The following is a 24,260-nucleotide window of genomic DNA, read 5'->3' as shown; positions in this document are numbered from 1 at the left end:
TCAGACGTGCTCTCCAATCTGAGGAGGAGAAGCAAGTTTATGAAGACTGAATTTACATACAGTAACATTCATCCTTTTTACTGTACAGTTTTATGGGTTTTGACAACTGCAGTTCAATCACCCCTCCACCCAGATTTTCTCAGACTCTCTTTTAGACAACTCCTCCTGCCACTTCAGCCCCTGGCAAGCAAGGATACTTTCTGTTCCTGATGTTTGCCTTCTCCAGAATGTCAAATGAATGCAGGCTTTTGATTCTGGTTTCTTTCATTCACTTCTTAAGGCCTTCATTCATACTGTTGCACACATCAGTATTCCCTGAATGGACGTAAAGTTTGTTTATCCATTTACAAGTTAAAGCCATGTGGGTTTCCGCCACCCCCCCCCCGCCCCAGTTCTTGCTAATGAGCAATAAGCTTGCAATAAACATTAATATACAGATCTTTGTCGGAAATAAGTTTCATTTCTCTTTGCTAAGTATCTGGAAGTGAAATTACTATATTTTATATAAAATGTATGTTTAACTTTATATAAAATTGCTGGAGTGTTTTTTCTAAAGTGGCTATCCCACTGTATATTCACCAGTAATGAATGGATGAGAGTCCAGTTACTTATATTCTTACAAACACTGCATACTGTCATCTTTGTTTTCTTGAGCTTTTTTGGTTGTTGTTTGTTTGTTTGTTTTAACCATTCGAATAGATACGCGGTGGCATGTTGCTGTGGTTTAATAAGGATTCCCGCAGTGACTAATGACACTGGGCAGTTTTGATGTGTTTATTTCTGTTCAACTCTTTTACCCCCTTCTTACTAGGTTGCTTTCTTATTATTGAGTTTGAGAATTCTTTATAAATTCTGACTCAAGTGTTTATTAAATATGTGTCATGCAAATACTATCTCCCAGGCTGTGGCTTGTCTTTTCATCCTCTTAACAGCATCTTTCAAAAAAAAATGTAAGTTTTCCATTTTGGCGAAATCTAATTTATCACTATTTTCTTTTATGGATTGTGCTTTGGTGGTCACAGTTAAGAAATATTGCTTAAACCAAGATCAAAAGATTTTCTTTTATGTTTTCTTTTAGAAGTTTCTATAGTTTTAGATTTTATTTTTAGGTCCATGATCAATTTTAATACTTGTACACATGCAAGGCATGTTTTGAGGTACTTTTCTTTCTTTCCTTTTTTGAGTATGAATGTCTAATTATTCCATCATCATTTGTCGAAAAGACTATCTTTTCACCATAGCATTGTCTTTGTACCTTTGTAAAAAAAAAAAAATCAATTGGCTATATATGTATGGGTTTATTTCTGGTCTCTGTATTCTATTCCATTAATCAATGTGCCTCTCCTTTTGCCAATAAGACAGTCTTAATCACTGTAGATTTATAAGCTTTCTAATAAGTTACTGTAAATATGACAACTTTGATCTTCTTTTTCAAAATTGACTTGGTTATTCTAGTTCCTTTACCTTTCCACATAAATTTTAAAAACAGCTTGGTGAATTCTGCAAAAATTCCTGATGGAATTTTAACTGGAACATTGACTGGAATTACACTGAGTCTATAAACCAAATTGGTGGATAACTACCATATTAACAGCATTGTGACTTTGATTCTGTGAAGGTGGTATATCATCCCATTTATTCAGGTATTGCCTAAATTCTTTCAAACGTGTTTTATAGCTTTCAACAGACTTTCCATGTATCTTGTTAGATTTTCACCTAAGTATTTCATGGGTTTTTAGGTGCTATTGTAAATGGCTCCCTTTTTTTTGTCAATTTCTAATTTTTCATTGCTAGTATACATTAAAAAAACTGATTTTGTGTATTAATGTATATTTTGCAACCTTGAGTTTGAACTAGAATTTATCAGTTCTAATTCCTTTTTTGGAGATTCTTTGGCATTTTCTCTATATAAAACCAAATCATCTGTGAATAGAGAAAATTTTACTTATTCCTATCCAAACCGTATGGCTTTTATACATTTCTCTTAATGCGTTGGTTAGGACTTTCAATGCAGCATTGATCAGAATTGGTAAGAGCAGATATCTTTGCCTTATTTTCATTTGTAGTGAGAAACATCCAGTCTTTTATAGGTAAGTGTGATGTTAGCTGTAAGTTTTCTGAAGAAGCTCTTTATCATGTTAAGGAATTTCACTTCTATTCTTAGTTTAGCGAGTTTTTATTGAAGATGTTGAGTACTGACATCAATTTTATGCATATATTGATACTATCATATGTTTTTTTCTTCTTTAGTCCACTGAAATAGTAAATAGGAATATTAGATTTTTGAATGTTGAACCAGCCTTGCATTCTCCAAAATAAACTCCACTTGATCATGATGTAGTATCCTGTAATATTCTGTTTATACTGTTAGATTTGATTTGATAATATTTTATTGAGGATTTTTGCATCTCTATGACAGATATAAGTCGGTAGTTTTCTTTCAATAAGATGTCTTTTCCTAGTTTTAGTCTCAGAGCAATGCTGATCTTATAACATGAAACAATAAGTATCCCTCCAGTTCTATATTCTGAAAGAGTTTGTGTAGACAAGACATTATTTCTTAATTTTTTAAAAAGTAAGCTCTTGGGGTGCCTGGGTGGCACAGTCGTTAAGCGGCTGCCTTCGGCTCAGGGCGTGATCCCAGCGTTCAGGGATCGAGCCCCACATCAGGCTCCTCTGCTAAGAGCCTGCTTCTTCCTCTCCCACTCCCCCTGCTTGTGTTCCCTCTCTCGCTGGCTGTCTCTCTGTCAAATAAATAAATAAAATCTTAAAAATAAATAAATAAAAAGTAAGCTCTATACCCGTTGTGAGACTTGAACTTCTGACCCTGAGATTAAGAGTTGTATGCTCTACTAGTTGTGTCAGACAGGTGTCCTCTTCCTAAATTTTTTTTGACAGAATTCACCAGTAAAGGGGCGCCTGGGTGGCACAGCGGTTAAGCGTCTGCCTTCGGCTCAGGGCGTGATCCCAGAATGCTGGGATCACGCCCCACACCAGGCTCCTCCACTATGAGTCAGCTTCTTCCTCTCCCACTCCCCCTGCTTCTGTTCCCTCTCTCAATGGCTGTCTCTATCTCTGTCAAATAAATAAATAAATAATCTTTAAAAAAAAAAAGAATTCACTAGTAAAGCCATCTGCGATTAGAGCCTTCTTTAATAGAAAATATCCAGGGTATCTATTACTTCTTGAGGGGACTTTGGTAGTTGTACTTTACAAGGTATTTGTTCATTTCCTAAGTTTTCTAAATGTGGGCATAAAGATGTTCTGAAATATTTCCTAATGTTTAATTTTTATGTATGTAGGATGTGTAATGACATCCCCTCTTTCACTTTTGACATTGGTAATTTGAGTTGTTCCTCTTTTCCTTGGTAAATCTAGCTAGAGGTGAATCAATTTTATTGATCTTAAATTTTTTTTATTTTAATGTTTTTTTATTATATTATGTTAGTCACCATACAGTATACCCCTGGTTTCTGATGTAAAGTTTGATGATTCATTAGTTGTGTATAACACCCAGTGCACCATGCAGTACGTGCCCTCCTTACTACCCATCACCACTCTATCCCATTCCCCTACCCCCCTCCCCTCTGAAGCCCTCAGTTTGTTTCTCATAGTCCAAAGTCTCTCATGCTTCATTCCCCCTTCTGATTATCCCCCCTTTCTTTATCCCTTTCTTCCCCTACCGATCTTCCTAGTTCTTATATACCATAGATGAGAAAAATCATATGCTAATTGTCTTTCTCTGCTTGACTTATTTCACTTAGCATTATCTCCTCCAGTGCCGTCCATGTTGCAGCAAATGTTGAGAAATCGTTCTTTCTGATAGCTGAGTAATATTCCATTGTATATGGACCACAACTTCTTAATCCAGTCATCTGTTGAAGGGCATCTTGGTTCCTTCCACGATTTAGCTATTGTGGACAATGCTGCTATGAACATTGGGGTGCATATGGCCCTTCTCTTCACTACGTCTGTATCTTTGGGGTAAATACCCAGTAGTGCAATGGCTGGATCATAGGGTAGCTCAATTTTTAACTTTTTAAGGGAACTCCACACTGTTTTCCAGAGTGGCTGTACCAACTTTCATTCCCACCAACAATGTAGGAGGGATCCCCTTTCTCCACATCCTCTCCAACAATTGTTGTTTCTTGCCTTGTCTATTTTTGCCATTCTAACTGGCGTAAGGTGGTATCTCAGTGTGGTTTTGATTTGAATTTCCCTGATGGCTAATGATTTTGAACATTTTTTCATGTGTCTGTTAGCCATTTGTATGTCTTCATTGGAAAAGTGTCTGTTCATATCTTCTGCCCATTTTTTGATTTATTTGTTTCTCGTGTATTGAGTTTGAGAAGTTCTTTGTAGATCTTGGATACCAGTCCTTTATCTGTAGTGTCATTTGCAAATATCTTCTCCCATTCCGTGGGCTGCCTCTTAGTTTTTCTGACTGTTTCCTTGGATGTGCAGAAACTTTTAATCTTGATGAAGTCCCATAAATTCATTTTATCTTTTGTTTCTCTTGCCTTTGGGGATGTGTCATGAAAAAGGTTGCTTTGGCCGATGTCGTAGAGGTTGCTGCCTATGTTCTCCTCTAGAATTTTGATGGATTCCTGTCTCACATCGAGGTCTTTCATCCATTTGGAGTTTATTTTTGTGTATGGTGTGAGAGAGTGGTCAAGTTTCATTCTTTTGCATGTAGCTGTCCAATTTTCCCAGCACCATTTATTGAAGAGACTGTCTTTTTTCCTCCGGATGTTTTTTCCTGCTTTATCAAAGATTAGTTGCCCAAAGAGCCGAGGGTCCATTTCTGGGTTCTCTATTCTGTTCCATTGGTCTATGTGTCTGTTTTTGTGCCAGTACCATGCTGTCTTTGTGATCACAGCTTTGTAGTACAGCTCGAAATCTGGCATTGTGATGCCCCCAGCTTTGTTTTTCCTTTTCAACAGTTCCTTGGAGATTCGGGGCCTTTTCTGTTTCCATACAAATTTAAGGACTATTTGTTCCAGTTCTTTGAAAAATGTCCTCGGTATTTTGATCGGGATAGCATTGAAAGTGTAGATTGCTCTGGGTAGCATGGACATTTTAACTATGTTAATTCTTCCAATCCATGAGCATGGAATATTTTTCCATCTTTTTGTGTCTTCCTCAATGTCTTTCAAGAGTGATTTATATTTCTAGAATATAGATCCTTTACGTCTCTGGTTAAGTTAATTCCAAGGTAACGTATGGTTTTTGGTGCTATTGTAAATGGGATGGATTCCCTAATTTCTCTTTCTATAGTCTCATTATTCATGTATAGAAATGGAACTAATTTCTGAGCATTGATTTTTGTATCCTGCCACATTACTGAATGGCTCTATAACTTCTAATAGTTTGGGAGTGGATTCTTTTGGGTTTTCCATATAGAGTATTATGTCATCTGCGAAAGAGACAGTTTGACTTCTTCTTTGCCGATTTGGATACCTTTTATCCCTTTTTGTTGTCTGATTGCTGTTGCAAGGACTTCTAGTACTATGTTGAATAATAGTGGCGAGAGTGGGCATCCTTGTCGTGTTCCTGATCTTAAGGGAAAGGCTTCCAGCTTTTCCCCATTGAGAATGATATTTGCTGTAGGCTTTTCATAGATGGTTTTTATGAGATTGAGGAATGTACCCTCTATCCCTACACTCTGAAGGGTTTTAATTAGGAAAGGATGCTGTATTTTGTCAAATGCTTTCTCTGCATCTATTGAGAGAGTCATATGATTTTTGAATTTTTCCTTCTGGATAATCTCTAAGACACTGATTGATTTGCGAAAGTTGAACCACCCTTGTATCCCAGGCATGAATCCCACTTGGTCATGATGGATAATCCTTTCAATGTACTGTTGGATTCTATTAGCCAGGATCTTGTTGAGGATTTTGGCATCCATATTCATAGGGAAATCGGTCTGTAATTCTCCTTTTTGATGGAGTCTTTGCCTGGTTTGGGGATCAAGGTAACATTGGCCTCATAGAAGGTGTTTGGTAACTTTCCTTCTGTTTCTATTTTTTGAAATAGCTTTAGGAGAATAGGTATTATTTCTTCTTTGAATGTTTGGTAGAATTCCCCAGGAAAACCATCCGGGCCTGGAGTTTTGTTTTTTTGGGAGGTTTTTAATCACTGCTTCAATCTCTTCATAATTAATTGGCCTGTTTAAAAAATCAATTTCTTCCTGTTTCAGTCTTGGTAGTTTATAGGTTTCCAGGAAGTCCTCCATCTCTTCCAGATTGCTTAATTCCTGTTTCAGTCTTGGTAGTTTATAGGTTTCCAGGAAGTCCTCCATCTCTTCCAGATTGCTTAATTTATTGGCATAAAGCTGTTGATAAAAGTTTCTAATAATCCTTCCAATTTCATTGGTGTTGGTTGTGACCTCTCCTTTTTCATTCATAATTTTATTAATTTGGGTCCTTTCTCTATTCCTTTGGATAAGTCTTGCCAGTGGTCTGTCAATTTTATTAATTCTCTCAAAGAACCAGCTTCTAGTTCTGTTGATCTGCTGTACTCTACTCCTGGTTTCTAATTCATTGATTTCTGCTCTAATCTTGGTCAACTGCTTCCTCGTGCATGGATTAGGCCTGTCCCTCTGTTGCTGTTCCAGCTCCTTGAGGTGAGAATATAAAAACTGCATTTTAGATTTTGAGTGAGGCTTGGATGGCTATGTATTTCCCTCTTAGGACTGCTTTTGCAGTATCCCATAGGGTTTGGACCATTGTGTTTTCATTCTCGTTGGTCTCCATAAATTGTTTAAATTGATTTTTGATTTCCTGGTTTATCGAATCATTCTTGAGCAGGATGGTTCTTAGTCTCCAAGTGTTTGCGTTTCTTCCAAATTTTTCCTTGTGGTTGAGTTCCAATTTCAAAGCGTTGTGGTCTGAGAATATGCAGGGAATAATTTCAGTCTTTTGGTATCGGTTGAGACCTGTTTTGTGACCCAGAACATGGTCTATTCTTGAGACTGTTCCATGGGCATTAGAATAGAATGAGTATTCTTTGGTTCTGGGGTGTAGTGTCTATATATATCTATGAGGTCCAACTCGTCGAGTATGGCATTCAAAGCCCTTGTTTCTTTGTTGATTTTCTGCATGGGTGCTCTGTCTATTTCTGATAGTGGAGTGTTGAGGTCCCGTACTATTAACGTATTTTTATCTATATGTCTTTTTATTCTGGTTAAGAGTTGCCTTGTGTATCTTGCTGCTCCCCTGTTGGGGGCATATATATTTATAATTGTCATATCCATTTGTTGGATACATCCTTTAAGAATAATATAGTGTCCTTCTGTGTCTCTAACTATAGTCTTTAGTTTAAAATCCAATCTGTTTGATATGAGAATTGCTACCCCAGCTTTCTTTTGAGGTCCATTGGCGTGAAAGATGGTATTCCATCCATTTACTTTCAGTCTGAATGTATCTTTAGGTTCAAATGAGTCTACTCTTGTAGACAGCAAATGGATCGGTCGTGTCTTTTTATCCAATCTGCAACCCTGTGGCATTTATGGGAGCATTTAGGCCATTTACATTGACACTGATTATTGAGAGATATGATTTTAATGATGTCATGTTGCCAGTAAAGTCTTTGTTTCTGTAGATTGTGACTTTCTGTTCTGTTACACTCTTGGGGCCTTTTTACCTTTATAGAACCCCCCCTTAATATCTCCTGTAGGGCTGGTTTCATGGTTACGAAATTGGTCAATGACTGGTGATTCTGGAAGGTCTTTATTTCTCCATCAATTCTGAATGACAGCCTTGCCAGATAAATGATCCTTGGCTGCATGTTTTTCTCTGAAAGAGCTTTAAAAATGCCTCCCCAACCCTTTCTCTAATTCCAGGTCTGTGTAGACAGGTCTGACGTAATTCTCATACCTTTGCCTTGGTACGTGAGAAATTTCTTTGCCCTAGCAGCTTTCAATACTGTATCCTTGGATCTAATATTTGCGAATTGCACTACGACATGACGTGGCGTAGGTTTGTCATGGTTGAGCTTGGGAGGGGTCCTCTCTGCCTCTTGGACACAAATGTTTGTTTCCCTTGCTAGATTAGGGAAGTTTTCAGCTACAATTTGTTCAAATATCTCTTCTAGACCTCTGTTTTTCTCCATCCCCTCGGGGATGCTGATGATTCTGACATTGGAAGGTTTCATTGAGTCAGTAATCTCCTGTAACTTACATTCTTGAGCATGGATTTTTTTGAGTCCAGATTCTATTTTAGCTTTCTCTTCTACTAACCCATCCTCCAATTTGCTGACACGTTCTTCTGCCTCATTCACCCTGTCCATCAGAGCCTCTAGTTTTGACTGCATTTGGCTCATAGAATTTTTAATTTCTGCCAGATTCGCTCTCATTTCCGCCCTTAGAGATTCTATATTCTCATTAACATTTTCGTTAATACTTTTTTCAAGTCTGCATATCATCTTTACCATTGTTACTCTGAATTCCATTTCTGATAAGTTGGTTATATCCATATCCATTAGTTCTGTGGCAAAGGCCACAGACTCATTGCCTTTTCTTTGCCAGGGGGGATTTCTCCTTCTCGTCATTCTGATGAGGAGAAGTTGCGGGGTTGTCCAGAGCCCAGATTATTGACCGGGACCCAGGCCGTGCGCCCTTGTTTTATAGGGATCTTAGGGATGTGGGCTTCTTGATTTTTCAGCCTGCCTTCTGGGGGAGGGGCCTGCCGCGCTGATACTCAAGCAACCCTGTTTGGGTAAAGTCTCCGCGTCCCCTGCAAGGGGGGATGGGGATTCACACCCTGTGAGCCCGTATTTCCAGGCTTTTGTTCTCTGGCGGTTTGTTGTGCCTCTTCTGAGAGTCAGAGCAGCAGTGGCCGAATCTCAGCCTCTGTCTCAGAACAGAGGGATCGCGGACCGCTCTTCACTGATGTTCTGGCCACTTTAACTCTGTTTCTGTTGGTGCTGCTCAACTCTGCAGCGTCCCAGGATGTGCACCCCACCCCCGGCGTCCCAGCCCTCACTTCCAGGGCCAGCGCATCTCTGTCCTTTGCGTTTGTAACACCGCCAGCCGCCCCCTGTGCACTCCCGGAGCTCCCAGTCTCAGTCTGGTTCCAGTGAGCGCACCGGAGCTCCGTTTCAGTCTGGTGGCGTGCACTCCCCGGCTCACGGTCTCAGTCTGCTCTCTTGCGGGTGCCGTCTGCGAGCCCACCCACTCCCCCGCTCAGGTGGCTACTGCTTCCCGGCGCCCGAACACGGCGGCTCCCTCCCCCTTCTGTTTATCTTCCGATATCTGTGCGAGGTTTCACGGCTCCCCGCTTTGTACCTCAATACTCAGCACTGGAGATGGTCATTTGTAGAGATCCAGATGTATCTTCCTGCGTCTCAGGCTGATTTCGTGGGTGTTCAGGCTGGTCTGGTACCTATCCAACTTGACTCAGGGGACCAGCTGAAAAAGGGGTCCCCTACTCCTCCGTCATCTTAACTCCCTCCCAAAAAAATATTTTGGTATTCTTGGTATTCTTTAATGTTTTCCTATTTTCAACTTCATTGATTTCTCTTACCTTTATTATTTTATTCCTTCTATTTGCTTTGAGTTCATTTGCTATTCCTATAAATTTCATTCTAATCACTGCTTTAGATGTATTCCACAATTTTTGTTGTGTTATAGTTTCATTTTCTTTTAATTAAAAATAATATATATACTATATATAGTATTTTACTATACACAGTATATATATATTATATATATATATATATAAAATATATATATTTTGCTTCTACTTAAATCCATTTTTGTTGTGTTATAGTTTCATTTTCTTTCAATTAAAAATAATATGTATATACTATATGTATATATGTACTATATATATACATATTATATATAGTATATACACACATATATACATATACATGTATACATATATATATATATATATTTTTTGCTTCTACTTACATCCATGAGTATTTAGACATTTGTTGCTTAATTTTGAAATATTTGGTAATTTTCCAGATAAGCTGCTGTTGATTTCTAGTTTCTTTCCACTATGTTCAGAGAAAATACTCAGCGTACTCTAAATTTTTTAAAACGTATTAGGTTTCTTCTATGGCCTACATTATAGTTTATCTTGATTAACATTCTACGGAATGTATATTCTGTTGTAGTTAGTTGGGATGTTAGATAAATGTCAATTAAGTCAAGCTGGTTTAAAGCGTTTCTCAAATCTTATATATTCTTACTAATTTTTGGCCCACTTATTCTACCAGTTATGAGAGAGAAGTGTTGAAGACTCAAAATATAATTATATACTTGTCTGTTTCCTCTTCCAGTTCTATCAATTGCTGTTTCATGCATTTGAAGCTCTATGATTAAGTACATACGCATTTAAGATAATCATATCTTTCTGATGAAGTAATCCCTTAATCACTATAGAATATCCCCTGCAACATTCTATTTTCTAAAGTCTACTTCGTCTGTTATTAATCTATCACTCCAGCTTTCTTATGATCAGTGTTTCCATGGTATAACTTTTTCTTATAACTTTACTTTTAACTATTTGTGTCTTTATAGTTAAAGTGCATCTTTTATATTGAAAGTGAGTTTCTTATAGCCAGCATATAGTTAGAGTTATAATCTCAGTTTTTTAATTGGTGTATTCAAATGACTTACATTTAATGTAAGTACTGATATGGTTGAATTGAAATCTACCATTTTACAGGTTCCTTTCTATTTGTTCCACCTTTGGTGCACCTTTGCCATTTTATCATGTTTTTGGATTAAAATTTTTTCTTCCATTTTATGTACTTTATTATATTCTTATTTATGCATTTATAATTTAATATTTTAGGGGTTGCTCTTGGATGTACAATACACATCTTTAATCATAGAATAACTTCAAATAATACTATAATCCTTCAAATGTAATGTAAAAAAATTAACAATTGCATATTCTCAATTCCTCCTTCCCATCCTTTGTGCTAAGGCTATCATACATTTTATCTATATCTATGCTATACACTCAAAAAGCATTGCTATTATTTTTGCTTTAGAAAGTCAATGCTATTTTAGAGTGATTAAAGTTAAGGAAAATATATTTTATATTTATGTTCATTTTACCTATTTTCAGAAATATTTATTTCTCTGTATGCATTTAAGTCTGTGATACTGTATACTTTCTGTCTGAAAATGTTCCTTTAACATTTCTTGTTGTACAGGTCTAGGAGTAATGTAATTCTCAATTTTTATTTATTGAAAATGTCTTCATTTCACCTTTATTTTAAAAGATAACTTCAGGGGTGCCTGGGTGGCTCAATCAGTTAAGCATCTGACTTCAGTGCAGGTCATGATCTCAGGGTCCTGGGATTGAGCCCTGTGTCAGACTCCTTGGCTGAGTAGGGAGTCTGCTTCTCCCTCTCACTCTGCTCCCCCCATTTGTACACTCTCTCTCTAATAAATAAATAAATAAAAATCTTTAAAAAAAAAAAACGTAACTTCATGCGGTATGGAACACTTGGTTGCTTTATACTTGTGCACTTTAAATTGTCACTTTATTGTTCTCTTGTTTGCAGTTTCTGATGAGAAGCCTGCTGTAATTCTTAACTTTATTCCTCATAATAGGTCTATTTTATTTGGACTGCTTTCAAGATTTACACTTTTATCTGAATTTTATCAATTCATATATGATGTGTCTAACAGTGTGGGGTTTAGGAAAAGAGATATTTAACCTGCTTGGGCTTCTATGAGCCTCTATGATTTGATGTCTTTCATTGTATTTGGAAAATTATTAACCAATACATCACTTCAACTATTTCTTCTATCCCATTTTGTCCCTTTTCCATCTAGGATTCCATTTACACATATGTTATACCACTTCATATTGTCTCACACTTCTTGGATGCTCTGTTTTGGGCGTTTTCACTCTTTCCTTTTTATCTCCTGACACTTCCCATTTTAGTGTAATGACTCTGTAATACTGTAATTACACAATTATAAGGTAATTTCTATTGGTCTATCTTCAAGTTTATGATTCTTTCTTTGGCTGTGCTGAATCTACTGACGAGCATATCAAGAATATTCTTTATCTCATGCTTTCATAACTAGCGTTTCCATTTGACATTTTCTTGCATTCTCTTTCTGTTAAAATGCCACATATTTTCATGTGTATTTTCCACCTTTTCTTCTACAGTTTTTAATCACGATTATTTTAAATCCCTATATGATAGCTCTAACATCTGCATCATACCTAAATCATGAGTGCCCTGTCTCTTGCAAGTCAAGTTATTTCTTTGATTATTTGTGTGTCTCATTATGTTTGGTTTATATCAATATAATTACACAACTGATAAATGTAATCATACAATTATAAGGTCTTTACACTGAAGATGTAAAGGAGGTGTCATGGGATAAAAAGGGACATGAAGTCAGCAAAATGAAATGTTACGTGTAAAGTGATGTATGAAACAGTACAATATTGACTCATAATGAACATTAAATTAAGAAAAAATACATGTAAACCTAGAACAACTACTAAAAAAATAATTTTTAAAAGAGAGTGTTAAGAAATCAAAAAGGAAATGAAACAGAATACTCAAAAAAAGTGACTAGCCCCCCCAAAAAAAGGCAAAAAAAAAAAAAAAAGAGGAAACAGAAACAATAAAAAGAGAGACAAACAGCAACATGGTAGGCTTGAATCCATACCAATAATTACACTAAATGTTAATGGCCTACCCACCTGAATTAAAGGCAGATGTTTATTATATAGTTTAAGGACAAAAATCAAGAACCAACTATATGCTATGTACAAAAGTTGCACATCCAAGATAAAGACAGATAGGGTGTAAGTAAAAGTATGGGGAAAACAAACATGCAAATATGAAGCATAAAAAAGTTGGTGTAGTTATATATAATATTGCACAGAATAGACATGAAAACAAAACTATTACTGAGATGAAGTGGGATATTTCATAATAATTGGTCATTGCATCAGGAAGACATGACAACTGTAAATGTGTGTAAATCTAATAAAAGAGTTTCAAAATATATGAAATAAAAACTGACAGAACTAAAGGGAGAGAAAGATAAATCCACAAGTATAGTTGGAGATTTTTAACACCCCTCCCGGTAAAAATATAGATGATGTGAACAATACGATCAACAAATTTTACCTAATTGGCATTTACAAAGCAATACACTCAACAGTCAAAATTAATCTATGGTGGATAAAATACGCACTAAGGAATGACTGGGTAGAACATGAGGAAACTTATTGTGGTGATGTTTATTATTAACATCTTGAAAAGATTAAGGGAATGAATTTCTCAAAACACCATGAATTCACATGTAAGATTTGTGAATGTTATTATATTTAAATATTTCACGAAAAGAGAAAAATGTTAGCAAATGTTGCACTTGTGTAATATGCATACAGAAGTATTTAGAGGGTAGTGTCCTAATATTTGTAGCTTATTTAGAAACACATAAAAAATAATATATTTTTGATGAATAGAGGAATAGATAAATGGATATATATGTGATAAAGCGAGCACAAGGGTATGATCTAGTTGGTGGATATATGGATGGATGGTAACTAAATTTCTTTCAATTCCAGTTGATTAAAAAATTTTTCTTTTTTATTATTATTATTAGTTTCAGAGATAGAATTTAGTGATTCATCAGTTGCATATAACACCTAGTTCTCACTACATCAAGTACCCTCCTTAGCCCATCACCCAATTACCCAATCCCCCCAACCACCTCCCCTCCAAAAACCCTGCTTGTTCCCCATTGTTAAGTCTCTTATAGTTTGCCTCCCTCTCTGTTTTCATCTTATTTTATTTTTCCTTCCCTTCCCCTATGTTCACCTGTTTTGTCTCTTATATTCCACATATGAGTGAGATCATATGGTATTTGTCTTTCTCTGACTGACATAATTTGCTTAGCATAATACCCTCTAGTTCCATCCACGTCATTGCAAATGGCAAGATTTCATTATTTTTGATGGCTGAGTAATATTCCTACACACACACACACACACACACACACACACACACACATATACCACCTTCTTTATCCATTCATCTGTTGATGAACATCTGGGCTCTTTCCATTGTTTGGCTATTGTGGACATTGCTGCTATAAACACTCGGGTGCAGGTTCCCTTCTGAATCACTACATATCCTTTGGATAAATACCTAGTAGTGCAATTGCTGGTCATAGGGTAGTTCTACTTTATTCTTTTGAGGAAACTCCATACTGTTTTCCAGAGTGGCTGCACCAGTTTTCATTCTCAACAACAGTGTAAGAGGGTTCCCCTTTCTCCACATCCTTGCCAATGTCTATTGTTTCCTGAGTTAATTTTAGCCATTCTGACCGGTGTGAGGTAGTCAATTGATGAAAAGTTTAATAAAATGTTGAGGAAAAACACTTTTGAAATAAATCTTTTCCAGAAAATAAAAATGCATTAGAATTTATTGTCACAAGAACTGAACTACAAGGAATGTTCTTCGGGCTAAAGGAAAAAGACACCAGATGTAAATTCACATCTATACAGAATAATGAAGAGTGATGAACAGAAATCATAAATATGTGGGTAAATGCAAATTCCTACATTCATTTTTTAAATTCATTTAAAGGTAATTAAGTACTTAAGCCAAAATAAGAACTATTTTTTTTCAAGGTCTATAAAATATTTAGAAGTAAAACACGTGAAATTAATAACACAAAGGGCAAGAAGAGGAAAATGGAAGAATATGATAATAAGGTGTTTATATTAAACTGTGATAAAGATGGATATTATAAAGCTTGGAACAATAACTAAAATAATACAAAGAGATGTAGCTTATAAAGCGATAGTGGAAATAATACAGAATAGCAACTTTTGTCAATTAAAACAAAGAAGGACAAAAATAGAAAGAAATAAGGGAGAGACATAAAAACAACAAGATGACAGATTTAAACAAAACCATATTGATAAATACATTGAATGTACATGGTCTAAATTTTCCAGTTAAAAGACAAGTGTGTAAGCCTGAATAAAAAAGCAGAACCTAACCATATGCTCTCTTCAAGAAGCCCAATTTAAATATATATATTTGTGTGTGTGTGTGTGTGTATACACGTAAGTATATATACATATACATATGTGTGTGTGTGTGTGTGTGTGTATATATATATGCAATAAAAGTTTAGAATAAGAGGATGGGAAATCTATGATATGCAGGCACTCAGCAAAAGAAAGCAGGAGTAGCTATATTAAAAGAGATGTTCATATCTTCTGCCCATTTTTTGATTTGTTTATTAGTTTCTCGTGTATTGAGTTTGAGAAGTTCTTTGTAGATCTTGGATACCAGTCCTTTATCTGTAGTGTCATTTGCAAATATATTCTACAACATGGACGGCACTGGAGGAGATAATGCTAAGTGAACTAAGTCAAGCAGAGAAAGACAACTATCATATGATTTCTCTCATCTATGGAACATAAGAACTAGGATGATCGGTAGGGGAAGAAAGGGATAAAGAAAGGGGGGGTAATCAGAAGGGGGAATGAAGCATGGGACACTATGGACTATGAGAAACAAACTGAGGGCCTCAGAGGGGAGGGGGTGGGGGAATGGGATAGACCGGTGATGGGTAGTAAGGAGGGCACGAATTGCATGGTGCGCTGGGTGTTATACGCAACTAATGAATCATCGAGCCTTACATCGGAAACCGGGGATATACTGTATGGTGACTAACATAATATAATAAAAAATCATTAAAAAAAAAAGAGATGTACAAGTATTAAGCATAAGAAAGCTGGGATGGCTATATTAATGTTAACAGAGTAAACTTTAAATAAAGCAAAGATTACCAGTGATAAAGAGAGATGTGTCTAAAGAATAAATAACACTAGGGGTAAAGTGGGAGATTTCCTAATGATAAACATTCATTAAGAGGACATAACAATCTTAATGTATATGTACCCACTGACAAAATTTTCAAATGCATGAAGCAAAAATCAGACAAACTAAAAACAGGAGCAGACAAATTCACATGTATATGGGAGATATCAACAATCCTCTCTTGGTATTTGATAAAACAAGGAGACCGAAAATCAGTAATGATATAGAAGCCTTGAATAACACTGTGAAACAACTTGACCTAAATAACATCTATAGAACACTCCACTCAACAATAGCAGAATATATGTTATTTTCAAGAACATGTAGTACATTTACCAGGTCAGTCACATGCTAGGCTCTAAAACAAAAAGATAAATTCAGAAAAATTAAAATCATACAGATTATGTTCTTTCACTCCCAGTAGATTTAAATTAGAAGTCAATAAAAAACAACCTGAAAATTCCCCAAATATTTGGAAATTAAACAGACATCTAAATAACCCACAAGTCCCAGAAAATCATAAGAAAACTAGAAAATATTCTGAACTCACTGAAAATTAAAATACAACATAGCACAATTTATGGATGAGCTGAAGGAGCTGCCAAGAAGAAAACTTGAAGTTTTAAATGCCTGTATTAGAAAAGAAGAAAGGTCTTAAATGAATGATTTAAGAAAAGGTCATCAAACTATGGCCCATTAGCTGGCCCATTTGTAAATAAAGCAACACCTATTTGTTTATGCATTGTCTATGGTTGCTTTTATATGAAAATGGCTGAAACAAGTAATTGCAAGTGACTGTTTGGCCCACAAGCCTAAAATATGTATTATCTGATTCTTTAAGAAAATGTTTACCCACTGTTGATCTAAAGTACCAACTTAAGAAGCTAGAATAAAAAAGAATAAATTAAACTCAAAGTAAGTAGAGGAAGGAAATATGAAGATAAGAGTAGAAAACAACTAAAGAAAAAAAACTCTGAAAATCAATAAAACCAAAAGCTATTTATTTGAAAGAATTCAATAAAACTGATAAACTTCCAACTACACCGATCAAGGTAAAAAGAAAGAAAATTCGAATTTCCAATGTCAGGGATATAAGAGGAGACAGCACTATAAATCCTATAGATATTAAAAACATAATAAAGAAATATTAGGAAAAACTTTATGATAATGGCAATATCTAAACCAGAGTACAGTAAAAGCAATTCTAAAAGAGCATCTTCATCTTTATTTGGCACAATAAATCTCATTCTTTTAAAGAAGTCCATTTGTCTTAATGAAGTCAACTTTCTCCTCTGTGCAAAAAGTAATACCTTTTAATATAGTTAATATACAGCTAGAGAATAGCTGTAGGAAAACAATTAAAAAAGAAAGAGGCATTCATTTAATTACGCATTTATTATCCTGTAAGAAATGTTCTGCTAATCATATACTTATTCTTTATTTAGTGTTTCAAATGTACAATGTATTATCTATTTCCTGGAAATATACACTACAGATTATGGGTGGAATTTGAGTGAGAACAAAGTCTCACTCTGATTATTAGAGCTGGCAAATATTCATAGAGCAGATCTTTACTCTTGAAGAGCAATAATGGGGATGGAGAGAAGAAATAAACACACTTCTAGGGGAGCAGGCCAGAAAAATGTCATCAGATAAAATTATGAGATGTGATCCATTAATACTCTTTAATATATTTTGGCTCTGTTTTAAAACAATCTGGTTCCTTAAAGCTGTGTTAATCTGGATTACCACCCTCTGAGTTAACATCTCTTGGATAAGCATGCATTTATGAAACTAAACATTTTGCATTAAAATCCTCATTGTCTGGACCATAATGGGTTAGATTTATTTCTAATCCTGTTTTTGACCACGGAGTACTTATCTCAGTCAATCATGTCATTAAACGAAAAATTTAAAAGGAACTCAATCAACATACAGAGATATGGCGTCTTTCTCAATCATTGTACCTTATAATGAGATAAGGATGATAAAACAAATTAGAAGAAAATATATGTGTCTCACTTCCAAAACTAAAGTATCCTAATCATTTTCTTGATGTGAAAAGTTTAATGAAAAAGTAGATTGATCTAATTTGGGATCCTTAAGTCACTGGCAAATTTAAATTGTTTTAAAAAATAATAAGCCAAGCTCTTGAGTCATACTGAATGATTCACCCATGAATTCTTGAGGGGATTAATTTAAAACAGTTCCAAAGAAACAGTATATTCACATACCTACTCTACAAAACAGAAGAGAACAACAGAAAAGGGAAATTATTCTGGAGGACAAAAAGTAAATAATGAGGACAGAGTAGAACCTTATGATTCTCGTTGGCCAATCAGAACAAGTGAATGCAAGAGCCACAGGACAAGGCAAGGGAGCATCCCCTCAGAAATAGGGGTGTTGGCTTCTATGGAAATAAAGTCTTCATGCCTGTTTCACACTCCTACTCATCTCCTCCCTCCCTTTTACTTTTTACTTGATTTCTAAGTGTAAGGAGTAGTGGTTTTACTGTCCCCATTCCAGGGAATCAAGAGGCCCATGTGCCTTAGGGATGTAGCTTTTAAAGAATGTGAAAGGCACCAGGTTCATGACCACAGTCCCGTCTTCTACAGAGGGAACAAATGTGGGAAGGGCAGGACCTGCTTCCTCGTAGAAGAGAACCAGCCACCTCTCTCCAAAGACTCTCCACCTTTTCGTACCTGAGCAGTAGCCCCTGACGTTATTGCCTGAAACTTGTCAGAGCCACCACGAGGGCTGGACCAAAGTGAGGTAATGGAGAAAGAGGTCCCCCACTCCACCATCTTGGCTTCGCTTGGCAGGCATCACGCAGCCTTTCAATCAGTGTCAGGATCCAGAATTCTGATGTATCACAGCCTCCTCCCCTTTATCCTTAGGCTGTTTAATTGTTACAAGTTTTGAAAAGAGGAGTAGGTTAGAGTTCTGTCGTGCAATTTGGGGACAAAGTACCAGGTAAGCAAAAGAACAGTGACTTTGCTTTATTTTGCCTCTCTTTTCTGGATATCACCGAGGGATCCCTCTTGGACTGAAGAGAGGCACAGCTGAGACAGGACAGTATTTAGGTATTCCTGCTTCTCCGGAAAAGTGGAAATTCTGCTTCACTTATAAATATATCCCTTTATCATCCCAGTTTCTTAAACAATGTAAGGATAAAACTTGAGCTCTGACAATCAGCCATGAAATTTAAAGGTAGAGAAGGTCAAAGCAATGAAAAATCCAGAGGTGGCTTCACAGATGTAAGTGATAAGAAATAATACACAGTACATTCTTTGTGCTTAGAATTTATCCTTTTTTTCGCTGTTCAGTTCTGTTTTCCATTTACATTTAGAAATTAACTCTCATTTTATTAGTTAAAATAAACTCTTTATATACATGTGAACATACCTGTTTGAGCTTGTTAATGATCTTTGCATAGAGTTGCGCATTTATAGGTCACTGTCCTCTACAAATCTCAAAATGAAGCCAATACTAATAATTTGGTAGCTGGCCAAGACTTAGCTAAGAGCAAGAACTAAAGAGTCCATAGTTGAAATTAATGTATCCCTGCCCGTGTCCCAAAGGACTTGCAATCACTCTCTTAGGAACCTGCTCTAAAACCTCAGTCTGTCTCAGATGAACAGGTCCTGTGAGGGACACCGCCTCCCCAGCTCTGACTCTGTCCATTCTCTACTCCCCCAAACTTCTCTTATTTACAGTAAGAGATACAAGTACTGCCAAGAAAAATACAATGAACTGCATCTTGGCTACTGCCTGGAAGCATTTCCCCTAAAAAGAAACATAGGGATGCTTATTCAAAAGGCAAATACTCTAAAAATGCATTTGAAAATAACAATCACATTCAGAAAATAGTAAATTTGGGCAAAACCAACTGCTTTCACCTACCAATCATTTCCAAGGAGTCTAGAGAGTTATAATCTTTTTCACAACCCTTTCAAGTCAAGAACCCACGTAAGATTAGGAAAGGCTGTCTCTCTCTGTTCACCCGGAAACACTGGAGCCATGCAATGCATGGCTGAAAAGTGCTGGAAGTGACGATTCAGAAACGCATACGGGGACGGCAGCCGGGCTAGAATACAAGTGGTAAGAGACAAGGACTAGAAATGAGGTCTATGCTTCTCTTTCTAATCTAAGAACCGGGCAGACCGGCAACATGAGCAGTTTAGCTCATCACAATATTTCTTTTATATGGGTTGCCAGGTAAAAGTACAAAACAGCCAGTTAAATCGGAATCAAACAGCAATTAATTTGATTCTCAATTTTTTAGCGTTAGTCTAGACTTGTGCCCAGAACCCCAGGCCCAAGCAACCAATTACTTGGTATCTCCACTTTGGTGTGTACTAGGCATTTGAAGCTCTCCACACCGAAACTGAGCTCCAGCTCTGGGCCACCATCCCCACCCAACCCCCCAACCAGGGTCAGACCCGCTCCTCCTGTGGTCGTCAGCCTGACCGCACATAAGGGTACTATTCCTCCAGGGCTCGAATCAAAAATTTGGAATCATCCACTATTGCTCTCTCACACCTTACATGTATTTGTGTAGGATTATAGAAAATCAGAGGAACTCTAGTTGATTGATACTTCTGTAAACTTGAGGCTAGATAACAGGTTGGGGCACTACAGTTAATTAAGAAGTATGCCCCCCAAGGACTTCAGCGCTGAGTGTCTCCGGGGCCAGAGAAGTCTCTTCCTTGGAACCATTTGCCTCTTGTCACATGTGTGTCAACCAACCAATAAATGACCCTGCTTAAAGAAGGGCAAATGTGGCAACATCTACTGCATTTGTACACTCAACCAGCCCAAGGCTTTCACTTTCACTTCCAACACACCTTAAAATGTGCAGTGAAAACAACTCCCTATCTGAAACCCCCACCCTGGTTATTAAATGAAATGGTTACCTTTCCACTTTTAGAGCAACAGCAGCTAGTTTTCCAAACTCTTTTTTTTTTAAAAAAAGATTTTATTTATTTATTTGAGAGAGCACACAAGCAGGGAGAGCTGTAGAGGGAGAGGGAGAAGCAGAAGCAGGCTCCTCGCTCAGCAGCGAGCCCGATGTCGGTGGGGGGGTGTGCCTCGATCCCACCTGAGCCAAAGGCAGACACTTAACTGACTGAGCCACCCAGACACCCCCTGGGACTCCTTTTTTTTTTTTGGTAGATTTCCAGGCTCTTAATAATCCATTCCCAACCAGAAGACCAAGGAGTTTCATAAAATTAATAGAGAATGCACAGTGTGTAAATCCATTTAATATCCCAATCACAGCTTCAAACTTCAGAACTCCAGGATATTTTGTGCCAACTCTTTGTTTAGTATATCTGATAAATGTGAGGTCATGTCAGGTCTTTCTTCCCAAATAACAAGGAACCCAGAAACTAGATAAATAGAGTAACTCCGAGCAGCCTAATTTTTTAGCCAGCCCGGCCCAATAAATATTTTCTCATTTTTTTTCCATCAGCGGTTACCCTCTGAGATTCTCCTCCAGGAGCAATGGTTTCTACTCTACTGCTAATGCATGACATGCCTTAGGTGACAGAGATGCTGTGGAATAACAGCCAAAGCAAAAAGGGATTATTGGTTTATCGATGTCTTCAGATATTGAAAGTCCTAGGCCTGGTGCTCAGCAGGGTCAGATTGGAAGGCGGTGTTTTCTGTCACCCAGCTATGTCATAGTGGCGGCAGCGACTTCTACATTTTCAAAATTGACCATTATGATGAACAATGTAATTTATAAAAGTGACTAGATAAAAAATGATATAGGTAACCAGGTGAGAAAAACAATTTAAAACACGAAATAAAGAAATAAACTACCTTGATTCCCTCTACCAAATAATCAAAGATGGGTATAAAAGTTAAGATTCAAGAAAGTAGACAGCAATAGACATTGTTTCTGTGGGACACAAAGAGGGATAATGTTCTTAAAAGAGATTTGAAAGTGATTGCATTTGACCCAGAAAAGTTTATTGTAAAAGTTCAATTTTGATAAGTACTTCTCTACTATATTGACACATTATTTCCACATCAGTCATTTTTCTTAGCCTTCATATTCTGAGGGAAAAATCAAATATGAACGGATGATCTATTTTTCTTTTCTTTTTTGTACATTTCAATGTCAAAAGTTTCCATGCTTTTTAAAGAGCATAGCCTGGCATGTTTTCCTATACTGCTATGCCCAGGGTCTCTGAAATTTTTGCAAGATTCTGACATATAACAAAACACAACTTTCAAGCTAGATAAAAAATAATTGAGTATTTTTTAAATGTCTGCAGCAAAGTTATTAGCTCCCTAAAATAAAAAGGGTTGTACAGACAGCCCATGGAGGCAATTTCACAGGTGCCTAATCAAAACTGATATCTAGAAGGCTGTTTAATTCTTTTTTCATCTTTTTGGAAATTCTATTAAATTCATCAAGAGTACTTTCAGTATTCCGAGTTAGTGGAGTTTCCGCTCATTTCTTATGCTTTCCCATTGTCAGTTTTCTTCCCATTGATGAATTTACTAACTCTGAATGCAAATATTTCACTTTATCCCCTATCCTCTGGACAGTCTCTGAGTAATGGCTTTCCTCAAAGGCTGTGCTTTTCCAAAGATAACTAAAATGCTTTAATCCTCAGATTGTATAAATTAATCACTTCCAATAATCAATTTTCATTTCAATATTGTGTTTAGTGATTCTCTCAGGCCATCTGAAACACGAAATCTGCACATGACAGCAATCATACTATTCAAAACATTCCCCTGCACATGTCACTAAAAGGAAAACTACCACCCTGGAGTATAGCTATTAATGTCAAACAGATTGTCATCTGGGAAAACAAAAATGCATAAAAATCAGCTTCGGACAAAGTACAGCTCTATGGAAAAACACCAGGTTTTTGTATGCAAATGTCTTAAACGTCTGATTGAAATGTTTAAAGAATGAGTTAGCAAGGAATCTGCTGCTGCTCTCCATATCCTAAGATAATGTTATAACGAAAACAGTTTTAGAACTAAAGGGTTTTCCATCATAGCACACTATGATTTTACCGAAGATGCATTTGCCCCAGTTTCTAGTAAACATTATAAGAAATGTTTGGTTTCTAGCTTGGGCCGAGGGCTCTATTTAGCCTATCGAGGCACAGACCTGTTAAAAACGCTGGGGCGCTTGCCAGAATTCTTTTCCCCTGCAACTCTTAGTAAAAAGATCGTACCTCGAAAGCAATGTGCGTTGCAAACCACGCAGATTTAAGCTCCCTCTCTCGCCTACATAGCTTGGCACCAGCGGCTTCTGAGATATCCCTCGCCTCCTAAAACTCAGACCGAATCGCCACCACCATTCCCCACCTTTCCGCCACCACCATGCCACAATCTTTGCTCAGCTCTCCCGAGCCCACTACAGAGAGTGCCCGAAGCCCCTGCAGCGTGAACTCGTGGTGCCACTCAACTCCCCAGCCCTGCGCACACCCACAAACACACTCTCCTACTCCCTCCGCTGCAAACTGCCCCCAAATTTGTCACCCACCTCACCCCCACTACCCATACCCCCCACGTCCCTGTCGCTTTTTCGCTCCTCCTGGTGGCTTCGTCCCCAACACACCTGTCTAATCCTATGGCTACCAGACGTCAAGTGCCCACGCTGCACCCTAGCCCGCGCCCCCTCAATCCAACTGGCGCTTCCCACTCCGCCCAGTGGAAAGTCAGCGTGCTCGCAGCACCTTCTACCCCACCCGCGTGCCCACCCGCAGACCGCCTCCGACTCCCACCCTCGCCTGCGCTGGAGAAGGAGCGCCCGTCGTACCTGTCGAGAGCGCGGCGGCGGTGGCGAGCAGCAGGAGAGCCTGGCGGAGCGCCGCGCACAGCGCTCGGGTCATGGCCACCAGGCGGCCGCGCCGGGGCTGCGAGGTCCCAGAGCGGAGATAGGCGGTCGGAGCAGCGCGGGCCGCTTTGAAGTTCCCGGGACGCGGGAGGGAAGCACAGCCCCGTCACCCTTTTGAAGAGCGCGGTTGGCTCTAATCCATGCGGGCACCCCCTTCTTGTGCCTCCCCCATCCCTCGCCCCCCGCGGCTGGCGGTGCGCGGCGTTCCTGCCACCGGCCCCAGCAGCCGGCTGAAAGGGGGGTGGGGGGGGACAGAGCCCGCCCCCGCCGCGCCTCCGCCCCCTGCGCCCTCTCGCAGCCGCCCGGGGCCTGGCGCTGCTGGCCAGGCGGGCGAAGGCGCCCCGAAGGCCAGGCGATGAGAGCGCCCGGAGCTGGGGGCAAGAGAGAGGGCTGCGTGGCGCGGAACCCCCAGGACCCGAGAGCTGGTAAAAGGGTCGGGACGCGAGGGAAAGCCCCACTGAGGCTTTAGGAAAACTTAAACCCTGCCGCAGTTGCTTCCTGGTGGTCGCTGTACTGTCTCCTACAGAAGATTCACTCGTCCAGATCTCTT

At 38.1% G+C, this 24,260-nt stretch overlaps 1 protein-coding gene across 1 annotated transcript in view; it reads right to left on the bottom strand.

Moving 5' to 3' along the window:
• The window catches only part of ACVR1C (activin A receptor type 1C), a 75,486-nt gene extending 51,519 nt beyond the window's left edge, over window positions 1–23,967 (bottom strand). Inside the window, exon 1 of the mRNA XM_040644727.1 lies at window positions 23,633–23,967. Within this exon, the coding sequence (XP_040500661.1) occupies window positions 23,633–23,705 (73 nt within the window). The 5' untranslated portion in view covers window positions 23,706–23,967. The remainder of the gene's footprint in view (window positions 1–23,632) is intronic.
• Between the last annotated feature and the right edge of the window lie 293 nt (window positions 23,968–24,260).

The sequence above is a fragment of the Ursus maritimus genome, unplaced genomic scaffold, assembly GCF_017311325.1.
Source record: "Ursus maritimus isolate PB19 unplaced genomic scaffold, ASM1731132v1 scaffold_1, whole genome shotgun sequence".
Classification (NCBI taxonomy): domain Eukaryota; kingdom Metazoa; phylum Chordata; class Mammalia; order Carnivora; family Ursidae; genus Ursus; species Ursus maritimus.
Note: the sequence above shows the minus strand (reverse complement) of the source record. Positions and strands in the feature narration are given on the sequence as shown.